Source organism: Ptychodera flava, chromosome 6, assembly GCF_041260155.1.
Source record: "Ptychodera flava strain L36383 chromosome 6, AS_Pfla_20210202, whole genome shotgun sequence".
In the NCBI taxonomy this organism is placed as follows: Eukaryota; Metazoa; Hemichordata; class Enteropneusta; family Ptychoderidae; genus Ptychodera; species Ptychodera flava.
This window is the reverse complement of record NC_091933.1, coordinates 14,501,457-14,524,261: the sequence shown is the minus strand read 5'-3', so window position 1 is coordinate 14,524,261 and position 22,805 is coordinate 14,501,457. Positions and strand designations below refer to the sequence as shown.

Genomic DNA, 22,805 nt, shown 5'->3' with positions numbered 1-22,805 from the left:
TGATTTAATTCAACACAATAACAGGCCACTGTTCAGCTTCTTGTTTCTCCAAACAGATCTTAAAATTGCAACTCAGACAAGTGCAGGCATTGTATGATTAATACAGCGCACTGTTATAATCATAATTTATGTTCTCTGTAGATGTACATTGATCAGCCTTGCGTGACAAAGATGTATAAAGTATAACATAAGGTTTGAGTTGCATGGTTTTGAAATCTGCAAGTTAGAGAATGCAAAATTCATCACAAATAGTTGCTTTTTGGTTGGGTATTTGTTGCAATACTCTGCCACAGCATTTTAGAAACATTGTTATGACGCCATGAGTTGCTGCATGCAGGCTTTTAAAAAAATGGCCTTGTTGCTATGGTTATAAATAAGTGCCCTCTAATCACATGCAGAGGTGCCATTATTTCAAAAAACTGTGTCAACATTGACCTACATAGCTATATTTGTGTAAAGTGTTTGTTTCCATCCCATGAAATAAAGAGTATGCGCTTGTCTTTATAGAATTGATCATGTTGACATTCCAGCTGCTTCTCTGCATTTCATTATGACAGATGTTGGAAATGCTCAGCCAATTACACCTATCAAAAAAAAAATTGTCATAAATGTTCAATGGCTTATTGTTAGATCAGTGCACAGGCTGATAAAATGTGATAGCAATATAATGGATATTTTTTTTTATCATTCAGAAATGAAATTGAGGATGCTATTGCAATTGACTTGGTTTTATGGTGATTCAGGGTTAATGTTGATGCGTCATGTGCTTAATTATCATTTGTCATGAAAATGAACACCTACCGTTATAATGTTTTTCTTTGTGAAGACCATGCACTTTAAGCATGTCAACATCCCGTTCAATACCATTTTTTGGACGATTTTTCTGTGTAAGTATTAGGAAAAAAACAGGTGCTGATTCAAGGATCATACATTTGATAATTTCAACTACGTGAATTTATGATTTCAACATCCTGAATATTTATAAGGTGTCATTAGTACAATATAATAATATTGTAAATATTAGGAAAAAACAGGTGCTGATTCAAGGATCATACATTTGATAATTTCAACTACGTGAATTTATGATTTCAACATCCTGAATATTTATAAGGTGTCATTAGTACAATATAATAATGTTGCAGCATTGTCTGTACATGACATGGAAACAAGATATTTAAAAAATTGTCAAGTTTTCCTTTTCCATGATTCTGAAATTAATTGCCAGTGGTTTCTCAAATCTCCAATATTGCATGACAGCAAATTAATAAAATGTCACAAAATGCTAATTTCACAAGGTTGGGATGTCAGTCAAGTGGAGATATTTTACTACTGTCCATATGTCAAGTCAAACAGTGAAGTGTAAACATGTAGCATACATTGACATTTGACTTGTCTGATGGTTCTAGTGTGAGATCATCATCATCCTATTGATCAACAATGGCTGTGTGCATCATTTTATCTTTGTCATTTACATGTCCAAATATTAGTCACATTTATCAATGCCAAGTGTGCCTGTCTCAATACAAAGACAACTAGTGGAAAGGAAGACAGAGTTAAAGTGTACTAATATTACTGTGTTTATCAACTTTTGAAAAAAAAACTGCTGAAGAGGACTAAAATTATCTTGGAAATTTAAAATGACAAGTGTCTTTGTTACATGAGCATGTATATGTGCTCACATGTAGGTGACAAAACACTGTACAGTAGTAATACACATTTAAAATATTGTTATACCACAATGTCATATCACCAAAGAGTGCATTTACATGTTGGTTTTTTATCACAAACTGTAGAGAATTTATAAATTTTATTTTGGACTTTTGAAGTGAAACATTATTGAGATGTGGCAATGGACGTGGAATTAAATTTTCAACTCTGCCATAAACGAAACCCTGCAATTATAATACCCCTGTGTACTCTGAATAATAAAGAATATCAGAACTGTTTCATTAGAATATCTATTGATATAACGTATGCATTACTTGCTTTATGCCAAGAGACTTGGAAGTAACGAATATTGAGAACTAGCCAGATTTTGATAGCTGTGCCAAAGCAGATACATGTACTATGTAGATGTGTATATACTGCACCAGGTTTGATTTGCATACTTGTGTATACTCTTTACCTGTTACCATGGGTACATTTTAGCTACAATACATTTGTTTTTAAGTCTCACAAAAACACCATATATGGATGTGTACAGCTGTAATTTGTACATTTTTAAAGTAATTTTTGTAATTTTTTTCATTCAACTTATTCCAAATATGAAATATTCCATGGTACGTATATTGTATGTCAAATTTCAATGTTAATAATAGTTGAGAGTAATCTTATTCTGTGATGGCATATAGTTCAATCATTACAAAAAAATGCACAGACAAAAGTTCCATTTGATTTGATGTCATCCGTTCAATGCCATCAGTAATCGGAATATAAATGGCCATTGTATGTTTGAAATATCAAAATAACATTTTGTGTCAATATTTTGTATAGTGTTTTCGAACTAAAATTGTAATATTTGTTGGGCATGTTATGAGGCACAAAACAAGTCTGGAACAAGATCCAACATGAGCAAGAGGGGTCTACAAGGACATATAGAGACAGTTATTTTGTATCTTTTGATGTATGGTATTCAAATGATGTACATGAGAATGTTCTGAACACGTACCACAGAATATTGTCATGTACATGTAACGTTTTTAACACAGAACAATTCAATTATATTGTAAATCATCAATAATTGCCGTGTTTTCTTAGAATATCCTCTGCTTCATTTAGTAGTCATGAGAAGAACTTCACTTGCAGTCATTAAAAAAATTGCACTCATGAAATTGAAACAAAATATGATTGATTTCACAAGCATTGTTTCATTTTTTTCCAATTATGAATTAATGTGGAGGCAGCATATGCTGTTGTACGTAAGAAAACCTGATGATGGCCCCTATTTAGTTGTGCCGGTGCCTCTGCCAACCCATTATCATAACCGTAATGGATATTAATCATAATTTGCCAGGATCAACATCAGACTATGTAACAATATTCGGAACACATTTCATCATGGCAGCCTCAATGAAATAGGAATAAATAGCATAGGAAAATGGCATGCCTGTTGTGAAACTGAGAGGGCTACAAGATGATGTCGAAGACAAGACATCAGGTTGGCTAGACATGACCCATCTGTCTATTACTAGCAAGAAATCTACTGTATATTATCAGTTTGTTTGTAGGCCAAGTGCTTTGTATTGAAAAAATATTTACATTCTTACTTCTTTCATAATCACATATTATGACTATAAAATCCCCTACATATTATCTTTCTACAGTTCATATGCTGTAATAAGGTAGTTTCTTTTTATATGTTGAAAACTGTAAGTCACATTGTACAAATGGCGAAATGAGATTGAGATGTTTGCTAAAATACCTTATTATTAAGCAATTTCTGTGCCATTTGAAACTTTACAGGATTCTTGTTAAAATGAGCGAGTGCAAGATCAGTAGATTTCATAGCACTAACAACAATTTCAACCATATTTTTTATTAGTACACTAGCATCTTGTTGCAAGAAATTTTCATAAAAATATTCCCACATGTTAATCATTCTCAGAAAAATGAACTAGAGCGAAATAAGTATTTTGAATAATGGGATTGAAAAGACCCATATTAATGTAATATGTGAGAAAACACCAAGTCAAAGTGACATTTTAAAATGTCTGTCAGGCTTTTGGGAACGAGGTGTCGTCTGCCATATTTACAAGCTAAATTGTACTATAAAAAATATTGTTGTCGTAAAAGAAGTAATGTAAAGTTTGGTTTGCGGTATTTCATAAATCATACAGTAATTTGAAGAGATACTGTGCCCTGATATCTTTTCAATGCTGTGGTAGATTTGGTTTTAGAACTTCATTTGCTTTGGTTGTTGTAATACATGCTCGTATTCTGGCATTCTTTTTCAAGAAAGTTTTGTGAAGTTGAATGGAAAGTATCATACATGTACATTTACCTGGTATGTGTACACCCAGCACCCTTGCATAGCATTTGATATGATCATCATAAACAAAAGAGTTCTAATGATTCTTAATACCAGGGGAAATTTGAAAGCAGCGCTGCTAAGAAGAAAGCTGCGGGTATCTTTTCATCCCATTGCCCAACGAAAACTCATGACAAGTTGAATAGTTTAATTAGATGCTGTTTGATGAAACTCTGGCACACTATTTGGATATTTACATCTTTTTGGAAACGCGGGTGCCTCTGCTATTAGAAAAAGTAGTTTCTGAAAAATGGAAAGCAACCCAGTTTGATGGACAACCCTCTGAGGTAGGATTTTCATTTTCCCAGTTCAGAAGTTTTGTGTATAATTGTGCCATTTTCTTTCGTATCTGGTCAAAGTTTAAATTCTTCCCAAAACACATACATGTGTCAGTCTTCTGTGACACAAGAAGCAAGGACATGAAATCTAGTACTGGGTGTGAAATGATGATGTCTTCGGAAGAGAATTTTGAAATTTCCCTCGGATTCCATGTGTATTTATGGCAATTGTATAATCTCACAAGTTCTCCATGACAGTGACGTATTTGTTGGTTATTTTTTGCATGGTTTAAGAAGTTATGTCATTTAGCATAGTGACACTTGCTGACTTGAAACGTGTTGGCATCTCTTAGTGTACAGAGTAACTTTGTAAAAAATGGGCAGTCGGATTTGGAATTCTGAAATAATCACTCCGATGAAAAGTGCAACCTGTGGCGCTGCTCTACCATATTGATCTGAATGTATTTCTTTCCAAAAAAGTGCAAAAAAAGGGAAACTCTAACAAGCCGTGATTTGATTTGCAAGCGTAACTTTCATGAACTGTCATTTGAAGCCTGCGTCCAAAGCCCATGCAGATATCCCTAAACAAGTATATTATCACAGTCTAGGAATTTGAACCACTTGAACTGTGCTCTTTTGCCATCAATCACTCTGATACCAGAGATCAATGGTCATAAGTCCATCAGCAAAGGAGCAACTAGTATTATACCGCTAAGGACTTCGAAAGCTTGTGATAAAAAACGCCAATGAGATTCCGTAACTTGGAGTAACAGTGGACACTGCGGCCATAGAGGGAAAAAGTTTTCACATGCAAATGTAGAATGGGGAAAGTCACTTTGGTAGAGAGAAACAAGACACCAATATCCAGTGGTTGCTTTGATATGATATCTTGTTTTTTTGGGTCATGCAATCCATGCCACTTAGAAAGGTCTCCCTTGACATACATGTAGCACCTGTTTATCCGTTCCACTTTTCCTAAATGAAAAGAAGGCACAGATAGAACTCTAAACGCTTCAACATATCTGGTACACAGTTTCTGATAATTGTGAAAGCAACACCCAGGATATCAGGATGTCTGTAGTTTCCCATAGAGTACAGTATGGGAATGAAGCAGGCCCATGTTCAATAAACACCAAACAAAATCTTCATTGTACAAGACGTGATGTGATTTTTGCATTGCTAAAATCACGCTTAGAGGTACCGTGCTAAAATGGAAGATGCTGATAATTTCTAAATTATTGTCTACAGTGACTGCACGGGAGTATAATTAGTTACTAAAAGTTGTTTGATCAAAAGTGAGAGGGTAACCTCCCAGGGGTGGTAATTATGAACTATTTTTACTTTGTATGTTCTAAGGATTGATAGTATAGAGTGACAGAAGTAAGCTTGTTATCCAACAAGAAGCAAATTTAACAATAGCAGTGATAGCACCTCAATTTGCCCAAAATCATTGTCACAGTCTGTACAGAATTATCTGTAAACCATACATGTGTACCCGTATGCATGTTTGGTTTACACAACTATCTGTGGCAGCATAATGAGCAACCAGACAGGTAGATCTGTTTTGTTTGTTTTCAACATAATTCCTGTATCAGCCTGCACATCAATTTGGGGAAGGCTTCTCAGGCATGTCTGGATGATACTAGTGTCTGTTAACTCTCTTGACAAAATTCACGCTGCGCCCACTGTGTCATCAGGATATGTACATGTAAGATATGACCTGGGAGATCCAAAGGGCAAAGGAATGAAGAGAATACATGACACTAATGATAGCAGCCTATCAGTATAATGAGGACTATTATTAGCTGTCAGGTACCTTGTTTACATAACGTACATGTATACATGAAAAACAGTTACCAATAGTGGTACTAGTAGTATATCAGGGATTCATTTGCCATGCAATCACTGTATCGAAGGAAGCTTGCTATAGCCTCAAACTATTAATAAATGGAATGAAAATATTAGGATAACTTACAAAATAAATGATTCTTACACTTTATTAGTAATGTGTATATGTTATATGCTGCTGTACATTATTCATGTAGCTAAAGTGTAAGGTGTTGTCAGTCCTGTAATATACAGATCATAGATACAGTATCCATGGTGCTCCTATTGTTTGTTGTAATTACAGTGTAATCTGTTACTGACAGTTAGTAATTTGAAATATTACATAAGATGTGCTGAAATGCTGAGATAATCTTGATCACCTATCCATGTTCATATCTGCAATCACCTTTGGATAATTTGTACATGTTTGTTCCATCCCTTACATAAAGCTGCATTTTTGTAGGTGAACTTTGTGATAAACGTTTTGAAAGAATGATCCAAATCTATGTGTCCTAGTAAATCTTTCTGTAGACTCTAACATACCGATACAGTCTATATGCAAGGTTTAGATCTACCAGTATGGTAAATATCTTGGTAAAATATAACGCTTCTGCCATTATCATGTGGATATTCTGTTGTATTCACTGATACACATACCAAAGTGATGAGAACCCGGTCAACAACAATTTTAATTAACCCTTTTCCTGCCGAGCGCCCCTGTCCGTTATCCTGCCAAGTCGGTCAAAACGGCCCCCTTTTCCGTGTCTACAGAAGATAGGCTCTCCTGCACGCTTTCCTGCCAGGCATTTGGCGGGAAAATACCGCATTTTCGGGGTACGATTAACGACCATATACGTGTTACGACTTCAAAAATTTTTGCATGCCCGTATAGAGGGGCAACCGCTGATGAGGTTGTGTCGAGAAAATGACAAGGTCTTGGGCGTTGTTTGCCCCGGGGGACGTGCACTTTTATGCCCTTTTCTAGCTTACTTTTGCGGAAGTAAAGCTCGTTCGCCGCACGCACGGCCACACCGGGAAACATCACCTCGCTCGTGGGTTAGTAGAAGACCCAGGGGTTAGTGCTATGGGTGCGGCAGCACCCTCAAACCTGTCCTGTTTCCCCTGGGTTGTGTCACTTGGCCACGTACTTTGAACGACTTGGAAGAGTCGCACAGTGCAGTCTGCTTTGACGTAGTGTCAACGACATAGCTTCGCCATTGAAGGAAGGCGTGTACGTAGTTTGGCCAGTTCAGTGCACACTTAGCTCGTTAGTGTTACCGTTTCCTAACAGGTTAGTTGTGCAGTTGTTACTAAGGTGCAGTTTTGTACCACCTTAGCTCTGGACAGTGCACTGCTCTATGCACTAACCCAAACGACAGATGGTTGGTACAACGTCTACGTCGCACGAGCACAGCCTCCGTTGGGCTGTGCCCCTCCCACATGATACAACGCACGTTCATCCATTACTATAGCGTCCTTACGGATCTGCCAAAAACGAAAGTGGGGTAAAAACAAAACAAACGAAAATATGCGATCATAGATAGTATTTTATTCGGGAATAATTTACATTATGCCGAACAATAAATCTCGGAGTCTGTCTCGACGTCCGAGTGCATGGTCCGTGTTTCAAAAATTACAATCGGGGTGGCAGATCCGTGTTACAAAAATTATAATAGGGGGAATTGTACAAAATAATCCGTCTAAACAAACAAACGAAAATATGCGATCCGTAGATAGTATTTTATTCGGGAATAATTTACATTATGCCGAATAATAAATCTCAGAGTCTGTCTCGACGTCCGAGTGCATGGTCCGTGTTACAAGATTACAATCGGGGGATTGTACAAAATAATCCGTGTTTCAATTTACAATCAGCGGGATCGTAAAGCACAAACAAACGGCACAACCGTGCTCAAAATGTGATCATGGTCCGTGTTAAGAATACAGTCAAGCCACTGTTAGGCGAAGCTGTCCCCTGTCCGTTATTTACGTCGGGTTCTCTTGCTGATGGGTGTCGTCGGGGCTGTGTGAGTAGAGGTCTGCACGCCAACGCTCCTCTTGCCTCGTAGCATCATGCGATGATGAAAAGCCGCAAAACACTCGCCCTCGTGAAGATGAACCTTGCACAGACTACATCCTTTGGACGTCTCAGACAGTCGTCCGCTCGCAGTGGTCTTACCCTCTCTGCTGCATACTTTACAGCATTTCTGCCGCCCCTCCAAACGGCTGACAACGTGCATCGGCTGATTTTGTGGATTTATGTACGAGGCAAGAGAAACGGTGGCCTCGACCTCTCTCACACTGGGCTGCGATCGCCCACAATAACCGCCTATGAGTTGTTTCCCGACACGCAGATGAAACATCTTATGGGTCAGCTTACTATCAGGGTGTACATGCTTGAAGCATATATATGCATTTACCAGGGCAACATCAATCAGGTAACATGCCAGATATGTCCACCATCTGTGATTCTTGCGCCCAGTGTGAAAGTACTTGCGCTTCTGGTTGGCTCGGTCAACACCTCCCATGTACCGGCGATAATTATACAGCGACAGAGGCACTTGTCGCTGCTCGTCTCCCTCCCCCACCGGCACGCACTCCAAGGGTGGATAGACCGTATTCAAGATCAGCACCTGAGCATTACTATCCTGATAAGCAGTGATGTTAAGACGAGAGTCCGTTCTGGTCGTGGCTTTCATATCCCCAACAGACAGAGGAAGGCGCTTCCTCTTACCCGGCGGAATTAATTGAGGGGGCATGGTGCGACGATTACGGCGGTTAAAACTCCCGACCATGTAGATCCCGGTCTCCATCAGCTCTCTAGCAGTAACGACCGTGCTAAACAGGCTATCACAAAATAGGCTGTGATTATATCCACAGAATGGCTGGACCAGCTCCATCGTAATTCTTTTCACCACACCTCGCTCCTGCCGTCTCCCATCAGTCCGATCCCGAAATTTCACACCTCGGTACGGTGCAAAGTTAGCGATGTATGCAGTGGTGGAGTCGCACAGCTGCCATATCTTGAAACCGTCTGGATCAGGCTTATGCGGTAATCTCTGCTTAAATTTAGAACGGCCCTTAAATCGCACCATGCCCTCGTCGATGGAGATCTCTCTACCCATCTTATAATTATTTACGCACCTGTCAACTATGGGCTCCATCCATGGATTGATTTTATAAAGGGGATCCTCCTGACACCGACGTCGGCGGCGTGCCTCATCAGGATCACGACGTGGATCGTTCTCTGGGTCTGCCAGATGAAAGTATCGCATAAGCTGCTGAAAGCGACTGCGGGTAATCACAGTAGAAATACCCCGGTTTCTCAAAAATGGATCGCTAGACCAATAATCCTCCACTGATGATTTATGGTCGATACCCATACAGACTAAGACGCCAATGAACGCCTGCACCTCTCGGTAGTCAGCGTTACGCCAGTATTTATCTATTTTCCTAGCGATATATCGCTGGTGGAATTTGGCGTATTTATTAGTCTCGTCCTTTGCCAATCTGATCAGTGTAGCTGGAATAAACTTAAAAAAGTAATCGATCTCACGGGAGTGGCTGGGCAAGGTGAAAGTCGGTCCTCTCTCTCATGGTCAAAATCGGTCTCCTCAAATATATTAGCATCGGTAGTTTCCGACATACGCCAGACAGGAGGGGTTTCGTCCTCCGCCAACACAGCAGCAACGTCATCATCGTCGTCAGAGCTTGCCTCACCTACATACTGCCTGTCATAAAAGTCATCGTCCTCTGCCGCATCCTCGTCAACCTCCGAGTCGGACTCAGCGGTGATATCACCGTCGTCTGGGCGTCTGGGCCTGAACTCGCCCGTAGCGGCATCAAGGATCATATCTGTCTCAAAATCAGGTGGGCTATCCTGATAACGAACCCTCCGCACTATCTTTTTACGGCGGGGACATCGCAGCACACGAAACTATGGCAGGAGCGGGCTGGGCAGCCTCTGCTGATGACGAGGACTCAAGCTCTTTCGCACTGGGCACAGGAACCTCTCCTGACGCAGGATGAGGGCTCATGGTGCACGCAACAGGTGGTGTCTCTCCCGGAGCAGCCGGGGGAGAACCAATGGCATCAGCCGTCTCGTTACTCACTGTCTCACTAGCAGCAGCAGACGTAGTCTGTGCAGGTGAAGTATCTCCCACAAGAGCAGATGTAGTCTCTGCAGGTGAAGTAGTCTCTCCCGGAGCAGCCGGTGAGAACCACTGGCAACCGGTGACCCGTCATCATCCTCATCGGCAGAACGATCAGTCTTACGTTTACGCTTATACTGGGTTTTTCAGCCGGAGATAGCTTCGCCTTACGGGAGCGTTTCTTGCCCGACTTCTTAGAACGTTTACTAGGGACATCACAACGATCGCTACCACTACCGCCCGGAGACTCTGCATCTTTGAGCTTCAGTCGTCTGCTCGCCTTCAGCAAACTTTTGCGGTCCGTCAAGCTCATGTCTGGAACAGTGTCGACAGACTAGCAGGTCCCACCCTTTTAAAGCCACAGGGAAACAAAGCCCTGGACATGATTGGATGCAGGGGTGTTTATATATGCAGCCACCTGTTATTATAATGGACCTACGGCAATCAGTCCACCAACCGGCACTGACATTCCTACCCGTCATGTAAATTGCCTGTCCGCATCATTTGATATGCTAATAATACTCATTTGCGATGCAAATCCCTCAAGCACTTAGCATAACATAGTCAATGTCATTAGCATCTCAACTTGACATTCCGTCCAGCTGGGTACGTGGCATGCGCACCTGCCACCCAAGGACGTTGGCCCAAGCCCATGTTTAGTACGGGTGGGAAACCCGTATCTTTAACCTCATGTCCCTTCTAAGTACGCCTGCGCAGGGCGTATTGTCATCCAAGTCGGTGACAAGCCAACCCGACAGATCGCCCATTAAGCAGTAATGGACTGGCCGTCTCGTTCTTGTACGGCAACGAACAGTGCTTCAGCGGCTTGTTTAGGTCATAACCGTTGTCTGCCGAGCGGCTTACCCAACTAAGGCGGTCAAAGATGAAGGATGCCAAAATTGTCAACAGCTGTCTCGGCCTCGTCCGTTGGGCAAACATGGCTCCTTCAAATAACGTGGCCAGCACGTCTACGTCATCAGCGGTGATGACAACCCGTCATTGACGCCCGAGTGCGTAAAACTCGGAATATACCGACAGGTACCTCTACCTGAGTCGGTCATACTACGGTATAAACTAAACACAGGTCTGCCAACTCCCGTTAGACTCGGCCGTTAGCCGAACTTCACAGGGACAACATAGGCGTAACAAGTCGGTGAACAATGGTTCACGCACCTAACCGCAGCCGCCAAGTCGGTGAACAATGGTATCAAATTTTGAGGCCATGTTCGTGAATGGCAAGGCTGAGGCGGTGTGTTTCGTTGCACGGCTTGAACGTCTAGAGCCAAGTGCAGCCGACAACGTCCGATATCTGAGTGGGTAGTCTTTTCGAGAAGGTAACAAGTCGGTTAAAAGCGGTGGTTACCCTTCACAAATGTCGCTCAAGTCCGTTCGGATCAGTTCCATGTCAGGGACTAATCAAGCCGAGTCCGTCAAATCCGTCCGCACTTCCCGTCAATCAGGACTAAGTCCGTGATTTTCGTCTCGCACCATTGGCAAAAAATTGCACCGCCAGCTGAGGCGGTCTTAGGCGGTTGCCTTACAGATTAGCGTTGCCGAGACGGTCAATTTCGGCCGCAATCTATGTAGTGCCTCAGAGCCAAGTTAACCCAAACTCCGCTAGAATACGTCAACGTGCTAACCTGCCAAGTACGCTACTCGTCCCTCCAAAAAAAACAGTCCCCCACCGGGGTGGGGGACTGGCTGGGTAGCTTCCGCACCTTTCCCTGTCGTTGGACTCTCTGTGAACCCATTTCGAGAGCAAACGCCGTTCCTCGCCCAAAACCTGTCCTCCAACGACCCCTAGCGCGAGCAAGGGTTTGCTACACGTAGTTCCGTCGACTAGGCAGGAAAGGGGGTACCAAAAAGTAGCCCGATTTCCACCGCCTTGGCAGGATAACGGCCGTGGCTGCTCAGATTCTAGCTACACCGAATTTCAAGCGGATTTTCACCGACTTGGCAGGAAAAGGGTTAATACTGTAAACAAAAACATTGATGTATATGTAGTATTACTTATATTGAAAAGAAGCATTTCTTGTTCAGACATTGCATGTATGTATCACTAATTGTAAGATTTCAAATGAATATAAATATAGATATATATAATAACACAAAGAGATTTATTAGTCCCCACGGACACCGTCCGGGGGGACTTATAGGTTTGGTCATGTCCGTGCGTGTGTGCGTGCGTGCGTGCGTCCGTCCGTTCACGCAGATATCTCAGACATGCCCAGGTCAATTTCTTTCAAACTTTGCACAAGGATAGAACCCTACCCCATACAGATGCACGTCAATTTGTTTCACAATGCGATCAAATTTGGCCGTGTTAGAGGACTTTTTAGTTTTCACCTCCATAGACTCCCATGTATAAGGCAGTCTCCATAGACTCCCATGTATAAGGCAGTCCATAGACTCCCATGTATAAGGGCAAGAAAAATAAAAATTTAGTTTCTCATCGTATTCATATTGCAAAAAGGATGCAGTGACACTGGTTTTAGTCCCCACGGATGAAGTCCAGGGGGCTTATAGATTGGGTCATGTCCGTCCGTGAGTCCATCCGTGAGTCCATCCGTTCACGCAGATATCTCAGATATTTTGACAAAATGTCACGTGACCTCAGTGACCTTTGACCTCAATATATATATTTGTCCATAACTCAGTAACCACAAGTGGTACACCCTTCATGTATGGTAGGAAGGGACAGCTTATGACGCCACATATTGTACCTCATTAATTATGCGCATATCTAATTTTGAGCGAGCCAATAGAGCTAGAGGTCTGATTTTTGGTATATAGGGATAACTTAGCAATACTATTTTTTTTTTCAAAATGTCACATGACCTCAGTGACCTTTGACCTCAAATATACATATTTGTCCATAACTCAGTAACCACAAGTGGTACATCCTTCATGTATGGTAGGATGGGACAGCTTATGACGCCACATATTGTACCTCAGTAATTATGCGCATATCTAATTTTGTCTTTTAAATAGGATGAAACAACTTCTCCCATGTTTAATTTGAAATGAACCTGTTTTAAAATTATTTACATGTAAAAATGAAGAGAACATTTGAATATTTAAATGGTATGTAAAGCTTGTGTTGAAAGGCACCACATTTCTATCGGATACGTAAAATAAATGTGTGGGCAAGATTTTCAACAATACTTTGGAAATCATATGAACAAAAATTATGAAAGTTGAGCTATTACCACAAAAGGATTATAAGACTCACAAAAAGCTGTTATGGTGGGCTTCAATATCTACTGAAACTAAGTACAGGCACAAAACTGACAACATTTCTGTTGTCAGCAGCTGACAATGCCATGCATACAATGCTATTGTTAGCAACACACCTAGACACACCATAAGTCCTATTCCTGTATATCTGCTCAGAAAAACAAATTTACATAATCAGTTTTTAGAAATAATTGGTTTATTCTTGATTACTGCAGGTATTTTCTCAGAGGTAGTGTATTTACTACATTAACATGATATTTTTCTTTTGGATTTTTTTGATAGGTGCGGGAGAGTCAGGAAAGAGTACAATTGTCAAGCAGATGAAGTAAGTTCCTGCAGAAATATCTGTGGTACACATATCCTTGGCTGTTTGTAAAAATACAGCTACCACACACTTATGTCGCAGGATTTTATGATTTGTTATGCAATTACAGTGTGATGATAAAATTTGTCAGTGATTGTGGATGACAAAAGATTTGTATTGTAGGTGAATTTTCTAGAGTGAACATAAATGCATCCTGTATTTTGATACAAGTAAATAGAGGTGCTTTGCAGTCATGTCTTTTGAATGCGACTATGCTGTCTATGCTACTACACCACACAGAGAAAAGCTCAGACGCTGCAATTTTGTCGACAAAGGTATCCAGGAGCTCACTGCTGTCCAAAAATTGATCTACTTGAGGTGCCTACCAAATGCATATGCTGCCAAAATAGATGGTATTTATTCGTGCTGGTAGTATGAAATGGAATATGCTTCAGAGACATGCAGACTGCATGAAACCTGTTTTCATTGCTAATAGAGTATTGTGAGTGTAATTGTCATGGCAGCAGGTTCTAGCAGTGCTCGTTGCTAGGAATAGCAGGCAATTAGTGTCATGTTAGAGAAACGAATTTTAGTGTGCTATTTCTCAAACAACAGTGTGTAGAATATAACACTCACACCATATTCCTCATAAAATTTTTCACCATTCTACCAGAATCATCCATGAAGAAGGTTATACGGAGGAAGATTGTTTACAGTACAAGCCAGTTGTGTACAGTAATACAATTCAGTCAATGATAGCAATTATCCGCGCCATGGGATCACTGAAAATAGACTTTGGGCATCCAGACAGAGCGGTAAGTCATGTACCGGTATATGATCATTTCTGACCCATTTACAAGAAATCAGCCAGTGTGAGCCCATGTGAAAATGTATTTTCTCTGAATATTATTGGTCTTTGGAGTGCTTTTATTGTCTAAAGTTGACAAAAGTTTGTAATACCGAAAAATATTCAGGAACCAAAATGGGGTAAATTCTGTAGGCAATAATAAAAGTGGTCAACGTCAATTTCTGTGTTCAATTTTTTTTTCAAAATCAATATATCTATCTTATTCAGTTGTGATGTACAATGTTTCGCAGCAGTTATAAATTTCTTTTCCTGTTCATTTCTCGCAGGAAGATGCTCGGCAATTATTTGCCTTAGCCGGCCAGGCAGAGGAAGGTGAACTTAGCCCGGAATTAGCGGCATGCATGAAGAGGCTATGGAAGGACTCCGGTGTGCAGGCATGTTTCAACAGATCAAGGGAGTACCAACTTAATGATTCTGCATCGTATTACTTGAACGCTCTGGACCGGTTAGCAGCCCCTGGTTACATCCCAACACAGCAGGATGTGTTGAGAACTCGAGTCAAGACAACTGGCATCGTGGAGACTCATTTCACTTACAAGGATCTACATTTCAAGTGAGTGTGCGCAGATGCTCTAAGTCTACTTACTCGGTGTGCAAGTGGTCTTGTGGTACAGCACATAAATGATGTTATATCATCATTTTTGCATTGTTGTTTCGACAGACATCATGGTGACGCGCAGCGCATCAGAAAATAAAATGTCAGTTGGTATATAAGATGGAGACATTAATTGTACAAATTCACAGACCGGTGCAAGAAATAAGCACATTAAAAGGAAGCAGTCAATCATATAAATATTTGCAAGACTGCTGCAAGCTGCCCCACTTTTCATATTACTTCGTTGCTACATTAGTTCAGAAAGGTCAGTCACTACATTGAGCAATATGGTCTTGTTTGCGCTTTTATGCTTCTTGAATTTTGCATTAATGCACCATATGGCATGCATGGACAAAATTTGTATTAAGTTGACGTGGATGCCTGGATATTTGTATGAGCTCTACTGACATGCACATAATATTTTTCTGCACATTGACGTTTGCAATAAGGTTGATATGTAAATTGTTTCAAATCTGCTGTAAATATTATTTATCTTCGACTCTGCATATTGATGATGTCTGTTTGATCAAAGTTTTCCTCGATGTTCGGTTTTGACTCCAAAAGTCGTTCGAAATTGGAGTATGTATGTCTGATTTGTAATACTCTGAACAATTCCTTGCTTGCAGGCTGTTTGATGTTGGTGGCCAAAGATCAGAACGTAAAAAGTGGATTCACTGTTTTGAGGGTGTGACGGCCATCATTTTCTGTGTGGCTCTCAGTGCTTATGACTTGGTGTTAGCTGAGGATGAAGAGATGGTGAGTTTGTTTGCAATTTCTGCCTCGAATACAAATTGTTATTACAATACATGACCTGGTACATGTTCACTTGCAATCATGTCATATATAGACTTGTGTGAATAACAACATTTATTGAAATTTGTTTTGCATCAATCAGATATACCAGTATGTAAATTGTGAACAATTTTCTTGCATCAGAAGTAACTTTCTGAAGTGGTTGGTTCATGAACTTGGCTAGACTCAGTGATGTATACTTTACGTTGGATATATAATATTGTTTGATATTTATGTATTAAATAGTTATGAACAATGAGGAGAACAAGCATAGCCTGGTTTCAGAGAAAGCGTTTCAAAGATGTTAATTAAAAGTTGTACATAGCTTTCAAGGACAGCAAAATACTGCTCAAATTTGACAGCATTTAGCTGTTTTTCAGCATCCTTCAATTTGTTGAACAGACTTTACAAGATCACCAGTCCCCATTTAACATTAGCACAATTCATGACAAGACCTTGCAAGGTACTCAGGCATGGTGTCAAGTCTGTCTACTTAAAACAGATGACCCTGTCGGTGGAAAGGCAGATACAAATAGCATATTTTATTTCATATTTGTAACTACGTGGATTATATACTATCCAATCATCCTTCTTTGAATGTCCTCTTTGTGTAACCCACTACCCACTGGTAATTTCTGAGTTTTCTTGAAATGTCACTTGATTCGGATACTCGTCTGTTGCTGTAATGCAATAACAGATTAGTAAGGGCTTAAACTAATCACATCAGCTGAGTCATCGTCGCAAATCAGCAGTCGAGTCATTTTCAGTTTTGCATTTATATAAGCAATATGCTTCTATTGCTGTATTCATAACCATTGACTGCTCACCAATGAATATAATGTTTGAAGAAATTGAAATGGAACGTGAATATGGTGGTATTCGAGGCAATTGTTCAAGATGAAATTGTGGCACAACAAAACAGGTTATCAGGTTATCAACAGTCTCTGATTGTGATAAGAGTATTGAAATCAGAGACCTAGATCATGTGAGATGTGTATTTGGTGTACCCCTGGCGACGTGGAACTTTTATTTGACTTGTGATAATCAGGATTCATCTGCTAAGATTTAATTTGATATTTAGTGTTGATAATGGAAACATTACGAAGGAAAATACATCTATGATCTAGCGAACATTATCTGCAGGTGTTCAAGTATATACTTAGTAACTATTGTGTAAGGATAAGGATAACAGAATTGTGTCAAAAACAAAGTATTGTCGGCAGGCAAGATGTTTCAAAAGAAAAGCTCGGAAAACTGCAATTTTTACAATTGTTCTGTTATGTTATTAACAGATTTCCCAGATCTGCAATTACTGTTCACTTTTGTTTCATTCATTTGCGTATGTTCCTAGCAATTATTGACGTTATTCATTTACTAAATGAAATGATAAATTCAGAGTATAGGTGTGACTTATACTATAGTTCTGTGAACCTAATCAGAAGTTGCAAGAGACATTGGTGTCACAACCTTTTCAAACGAGGTTTGTGACCTCCATGTGAATTACTAGAAATGCTTTCTCTGGTTACAATTTTAAGTGGCAAATTTGTCTCACCTCAGAAAATTATATCCTGTTGAAGTGATGGTACTATAGTAGATGAGAATCTACTGTGCAGTGAGTGTATCCATGGCAGAATATATAGCTGTACATTTAGTTGAATATCCTTTGCAGTGTTCTGCCCAGGCCATTTTAGCGTAGCGGTCCCGCTACGCTTTCGCCTCTCCCCGCTACGCTTTGATTCTCCCCGCTACGCTTTAAAATATTCCCGCCATCCTTTAGTTCACACGCTCTGCATACGCGTAGCTACCAGCTGTTGCATGCATTGTCTACTCATTAGCGCTCACTGCAACTTTCAACCTGGTGAAAGAGTGGAAGGTGTGAAGTATGGTATGCGTCCGATAAGTTGTCCGTAAGTGTTGAGAGGAACGTTAAAACAATAGAAGAATCGGCTGGGTTGTTCACAAGTTTTCATTCTACAACGACTATTACTCAGTCGGTATACATCGAGGACAAGTAATAGGTATTCACAGAGTTAGGCGGTGTAGCACTAGCGGGGTCTTTTGATCACATTCCCATGCTTTGATCAACAAAATGGACCGCAAAAGAAACAAAAGAAGCAGTTGACTAGTGAGGTTGATTATGATTTTACAACGATGATCTTTTTTTTGTCCGAGTACGATCACGATCGCGATCGCGTTCACATTGCATAAATTCCAATATGGCGGCGGCCATGTTGGCCGACGTGTTTATAACGTGTTGACATTGATCCTGGCGTCGCGTGTGTGGTTCCACTCTGACACGTTCTCTGAAAGATTTTACACCTGATTTTCAAGTGATTCTAGTCGTACTTAGTTCATGTCTTGTGATCATCTTAGTGGTATTTTTAAAATCAAGAATCGAACAACGATGTTCAGTGGCAGTGGTAGTTATGCGGGGGGGGGGGGGCGCTGGTTGAAATTGAAATTGATCCCCGTGATGAAACATTATTCGCGGTGTTTGTCGCTCAAAAATGATATAAAACTCAATTACATTTGAATTGTGTAAAGCTTAAACTTGTGAATTTTCCTCTTTGTTGGCAATTTTTGACAATTTTATTAGCAATATATGTATTAATGAAACTCCAATCAGACGAACCTTTCTTGCTTTCAATCTGAACTTGCTGTTACTGTTTGAATCTTCTATTTTAATTGCAATTGTACGATACTGTGATGATTTATTTAAGTGTAATAAAGAGTTTCCATGATGTTCAAATTGCATACTTGTGTGTTACCATTGCATTTTGTTGTGAGTGTATATGAATGCGTGGGTGCATGTGCAAGCTTATATCCATATGCAAATATAATAAATGATATGCAAATGATTATGCAAATTAGCCGCTACGCTTTTGCTTGATCCTGGGGAGAACACTGCTTTGGGTATTAGCATGAATATAAATTAAAGAACAGATTTAATACAGATCATCATAGAAAAACAAAAGACAAACATGACCCATGAAACAAAGACAGGGACTTGTGCCATTGAAATAGCAATATTTTTGAAGTCAGTTTTACTGTGTTAACTGGGTCCATATGCTCGGAGAGAGTCCTTCAAAGACTTTAAAATCTTAAAAGTCCTTGAGACTGATATTGACTACTGAAAAGTCCTTGCAAATGTATGGGGCATCCACAATTCTTGAAAATCACAAAATCAGTCATGATATCATAAAAATGAGATGTAAAATGATGTATAAAAATGACATACTGTAATGATAATACCTGGAAAATGGTATTTTGGACCTCAAACTGTCCTTAAAATTCGCTGAAAAAAGTCACTTTGAGTGTATAAAAGCTGTGTTGATGTTGACTGCAAAACCCTAACCACCACTCATTGAAAATTTCAAAGGCTCATCTAATACTAATAAGATTAAAAAGAGGAAAGATTTTCACAATGAAAATGTGATTTGATACACATGACATGGATTTTTAGCCTGTGCATCTCATGGTCTCAGCAAAGGTTCATCAAATGTGTGATGGATTATATTTTGAATATGACTCATTCATTCTCATTGGGATGTTCATCTTAGTCGAATCCAGATTAAAACAATCATTCATAGTTTTACCCATACACACACACAGTTCCTCTATGTGTCTTGTAAGTAGTCACTGGCTTGTACAAATGTGCCCTTCATTTTTTTTCCACATCCTGGTTACTCTTTTCAATGTGTTTTCATTTCACAGAATCGCATGCAGGAGTCGATGAAGCTGTTTGATTCCATCTGTAACAACAAATGGTTTACAGACACCTCCATCATTCTCTTCTTGAACAAGAAGGATTTATTCGAAGAGAAGATCGTCAAGTCTCCTTTGACCATTTGCTTCCCTGAATACACAGGTAAAGTTGGCACGAGTTGGTGTATTTGCACCGTTTTTGACAACTCTGAATGTGCAGGTGAAACATTGATTCTACTAGCATATGGTTAGGATTCAGACTGAAAATTGACAAATAAAATTTATGCATGTGATCCAGTATAAATATGCAAGTCATTCCAATATCAGTTTCCAGGGTGTAATTTATAGAAGCATCATTGAGTAGGACCACGTATGCAGGAGAGATCAGACTTTGTATTTGTACCAACTGTGACCTCAAACCATAAAATTTATAGGTCAGAGAAGTAATTCTCTATTTCACCCCCTGGCTAGTCTATGTATGGACTGATTGACTTCAGACACGCTGTATATATATAAAGCATTACAGATTCTGCTTGATCATATCTGTGCTTTGATTGAATGCTTTGATGAAAATATTCATTAGAGGATTTGTGAAGCTACTAACATAGAAAAATCAGATGCATGATACACAGGAATCTCATGAATTTGGTTTCCATTTTCTACTAACACTGGGATATTGTAATATCTCAAATCAGAATTGTGAGGTTCCGTGTCTGTTTCCATGTTTATCAAGTACATGATGTGATCTTTATTTGTAAATCTGCAACGTTCAGCATGGCACGTACGTCTTCATACCACTGGCTATCTCAGTCGCATAGGACCCAGAAATCCCAATGTCGTTCTGTGAAATTCCTCTGCTGGTTGAGCTATTCTCCCAGGGCTACACAAAATGCCACTGATCCATGCTTGGGTGTACCAGCATTTTTCTGCCAGGCTTTGTAGTTGCCTAACTTTACATATTGAAGCCTAGTAATCGCCAATAACAGAAACTCTGTGTTTTGCTGGACAGTGATACTCCATCCAGGATTCTTGAACATGTACACCTGTACTCCTTTTTTGTGTGAATTAGAAAAGAATAAAAAAAAATCAATCAGATTGATTTTTCACTGTGCAAAGTATTGTTTGTTCTTCGTAATCCTTGTTTCAACCTAGTTTCAAGTCTGGTCGCCTTTGTCAGTCGTTTACACCGCTTGAATGGGAACAGAGATAGTGTGTGTTGTAGTGCCATTGTCACCACCATTGTATGTAGTTCACTGACTCGTGCTGCATTGTTTTCTCATGTAACAATGTGTGACTGTATTACACAGCTGTTATGCCTCCCTTTCCTTTCAGTAGCAAATCCAGCTACATGTCCAGAATGACAATAGTCATTGTACACCCTCTCAAATACTTTCCACATCTTCTTGGTTAGGCTTTCCAATTTGGGTGACAAGTTTCTTTGTTGATCTGGGTCAGTGTACAATACCGTTCGGCCCACCTCTAATTAATTGAGAGTTCCAACCTTACTCACAGTAAAAAATCCGCCATTGTCCAACAACTTAATATAGTCTCTGCTTCGGTGATCATGCAACTCATCAGGGAAATGTGTTGTACTTGGAAAGTGCCACAGAGCATGATCAGTCGATGTTAAGTCACACATGAAATCTGTCATCGCAGCATCAATCAAACCAGCCACCATCAGATCAGATCATACACATATTGCGTATCACAAGTCATATTGCAGTGTCTTATATCCTGTCAGTCATACTCTATTCATACTAATACAATATATCGTCTCACATCTGACTTCTCATCACCTGCTAGAGTACTTTGTTTTCTTGTGTGCAATACAATGTATCGTGGTACATCTACCATAATGAATAGCAGAATTTTGTGATCAATAATTAAGTTTTACAAAATACTCTTAGACACGTTGGCTCCCCACATCTGCTAGGCGTCAGGTGATATGCTGTGCTTACAAGTGCATTCTTTGTGGTACCTTCATAATTACCTCACATGCAGACTTGTTTTCAACTATTAATTCAAAAATTTCATGAGGTCCCTGTTACTGTTGCAGGACACCTGACAGAAACACTCACCCTGATTTCAGTCAGTGTACATTTGTACATGTACATTTAATATTGAATTGACATTATGTTGGTGTTGAATTGTGTGATGTCTTGCAGGATCTAATACCTATGAGGAGGCTGCTGCCTACATTCAGATGAGGTTTGAAGACCTGAACAAGAGAAAGGACCAGAAAGAAATCTACACACATTTCACATGTGCCACAGACACAAACAACATCCAGTTTGTATTCGACGCTGTCACAGATGTCATCATTAAGAACAACCTTAAAGACTGCGGTCTCTTCTAAAACAAAGGTAGGGTCTCAGCAAGTTTTTTTTATGCACGTTAGCTGAATGACTGTCGGGGTTTTGACTGATAAATCTAAAAGGTGTCCATCTCCTTGCTCCATGCATGGTGTGATGTACATTCAAGTGCAGTCAATCTGTCTGAGTGGTCACCCTGACAGAGCAGTCTCCTCTTTATAGTGTGGTCACCTTGTCCCAGTTCCATTACAATTTACATGCCAAATCACCGCTACAAAAGAGCCACCTCTCTTATAGGTCAGTGGCGACGTTTAACTGCTCCAGTTTAGTACAAAACCTGAGTAAAATGGTCAGCATATCTGGCTCTGAATGACCTCTGTCAAAAACACACGCAGAGACTGAAAGCATTTTATATTCGCATCAAAATTGTTTCAGAATAAATGCATGTGTCGTGATATTAAATTTTATAGTTGCTGTTATCTGTTCCTAAATTCACCACTCAGCACACCACCTACACTGAAAGAAATGCTATACCTATCCTGTAGAGAAAGGCCACTGTACGTACATAAGTTGGTCTCCTTTTGTGATGAACCTTAGAGCTTGCTATTATTTATGGTAGTCTCTGTTAAATTCAGCTCTAGGCGTACTGTGTCTATAATTTGGATCTATAATTTGAAAGGGTTTTGAGTGTTTTGTGTAGGTATATCCA

General features: G+C 39.9%; 1 protein-coding gene across 1 annotated transcript in view; it reads left to right on the top strand.

Annotated features, from left to right (window-relative positions):
• LOC139134928 (guanine nucleotide-binding protein G(i) subunit alpha) overlaps positions 1 to 22,805 on the top strand; it is a 37,641-nt gene that overhangs the window by 9,664 nt on the left and 5,172 nt on the right. The window contains exons 2-7 of the mRNA XM_070702026.1: positions 13,803 to 13,845; positions 14,498 to 14,639; positions 14,959 to 15,245; positions 15,914 to 16,043; positions 19,794 to 19,947; positions 21,950 to 22,147. Of these exons, the coding sequence (XP_070558127.1) occupies positions 13,803 to 13,845; positions 14,498 to 14,639; positions 14,959 to 15,245; positions 15,914 to 16,043; positions 19,794 to 19,947; positions 21,950 to 22,140 (947 nt within the window). The 3' untranslated portion in view covers positions 22,141 to 22,147. The remainder of the gene's footprint in view (positions 1 to 13,802; positions 13,846 to 14,497; positions 14,640 to 14,958; positions 15,246 to 15,913; positions 16,044 to 19,793; positions 19,948 to 21,949; positions 22,148 to 22,805) is intronic.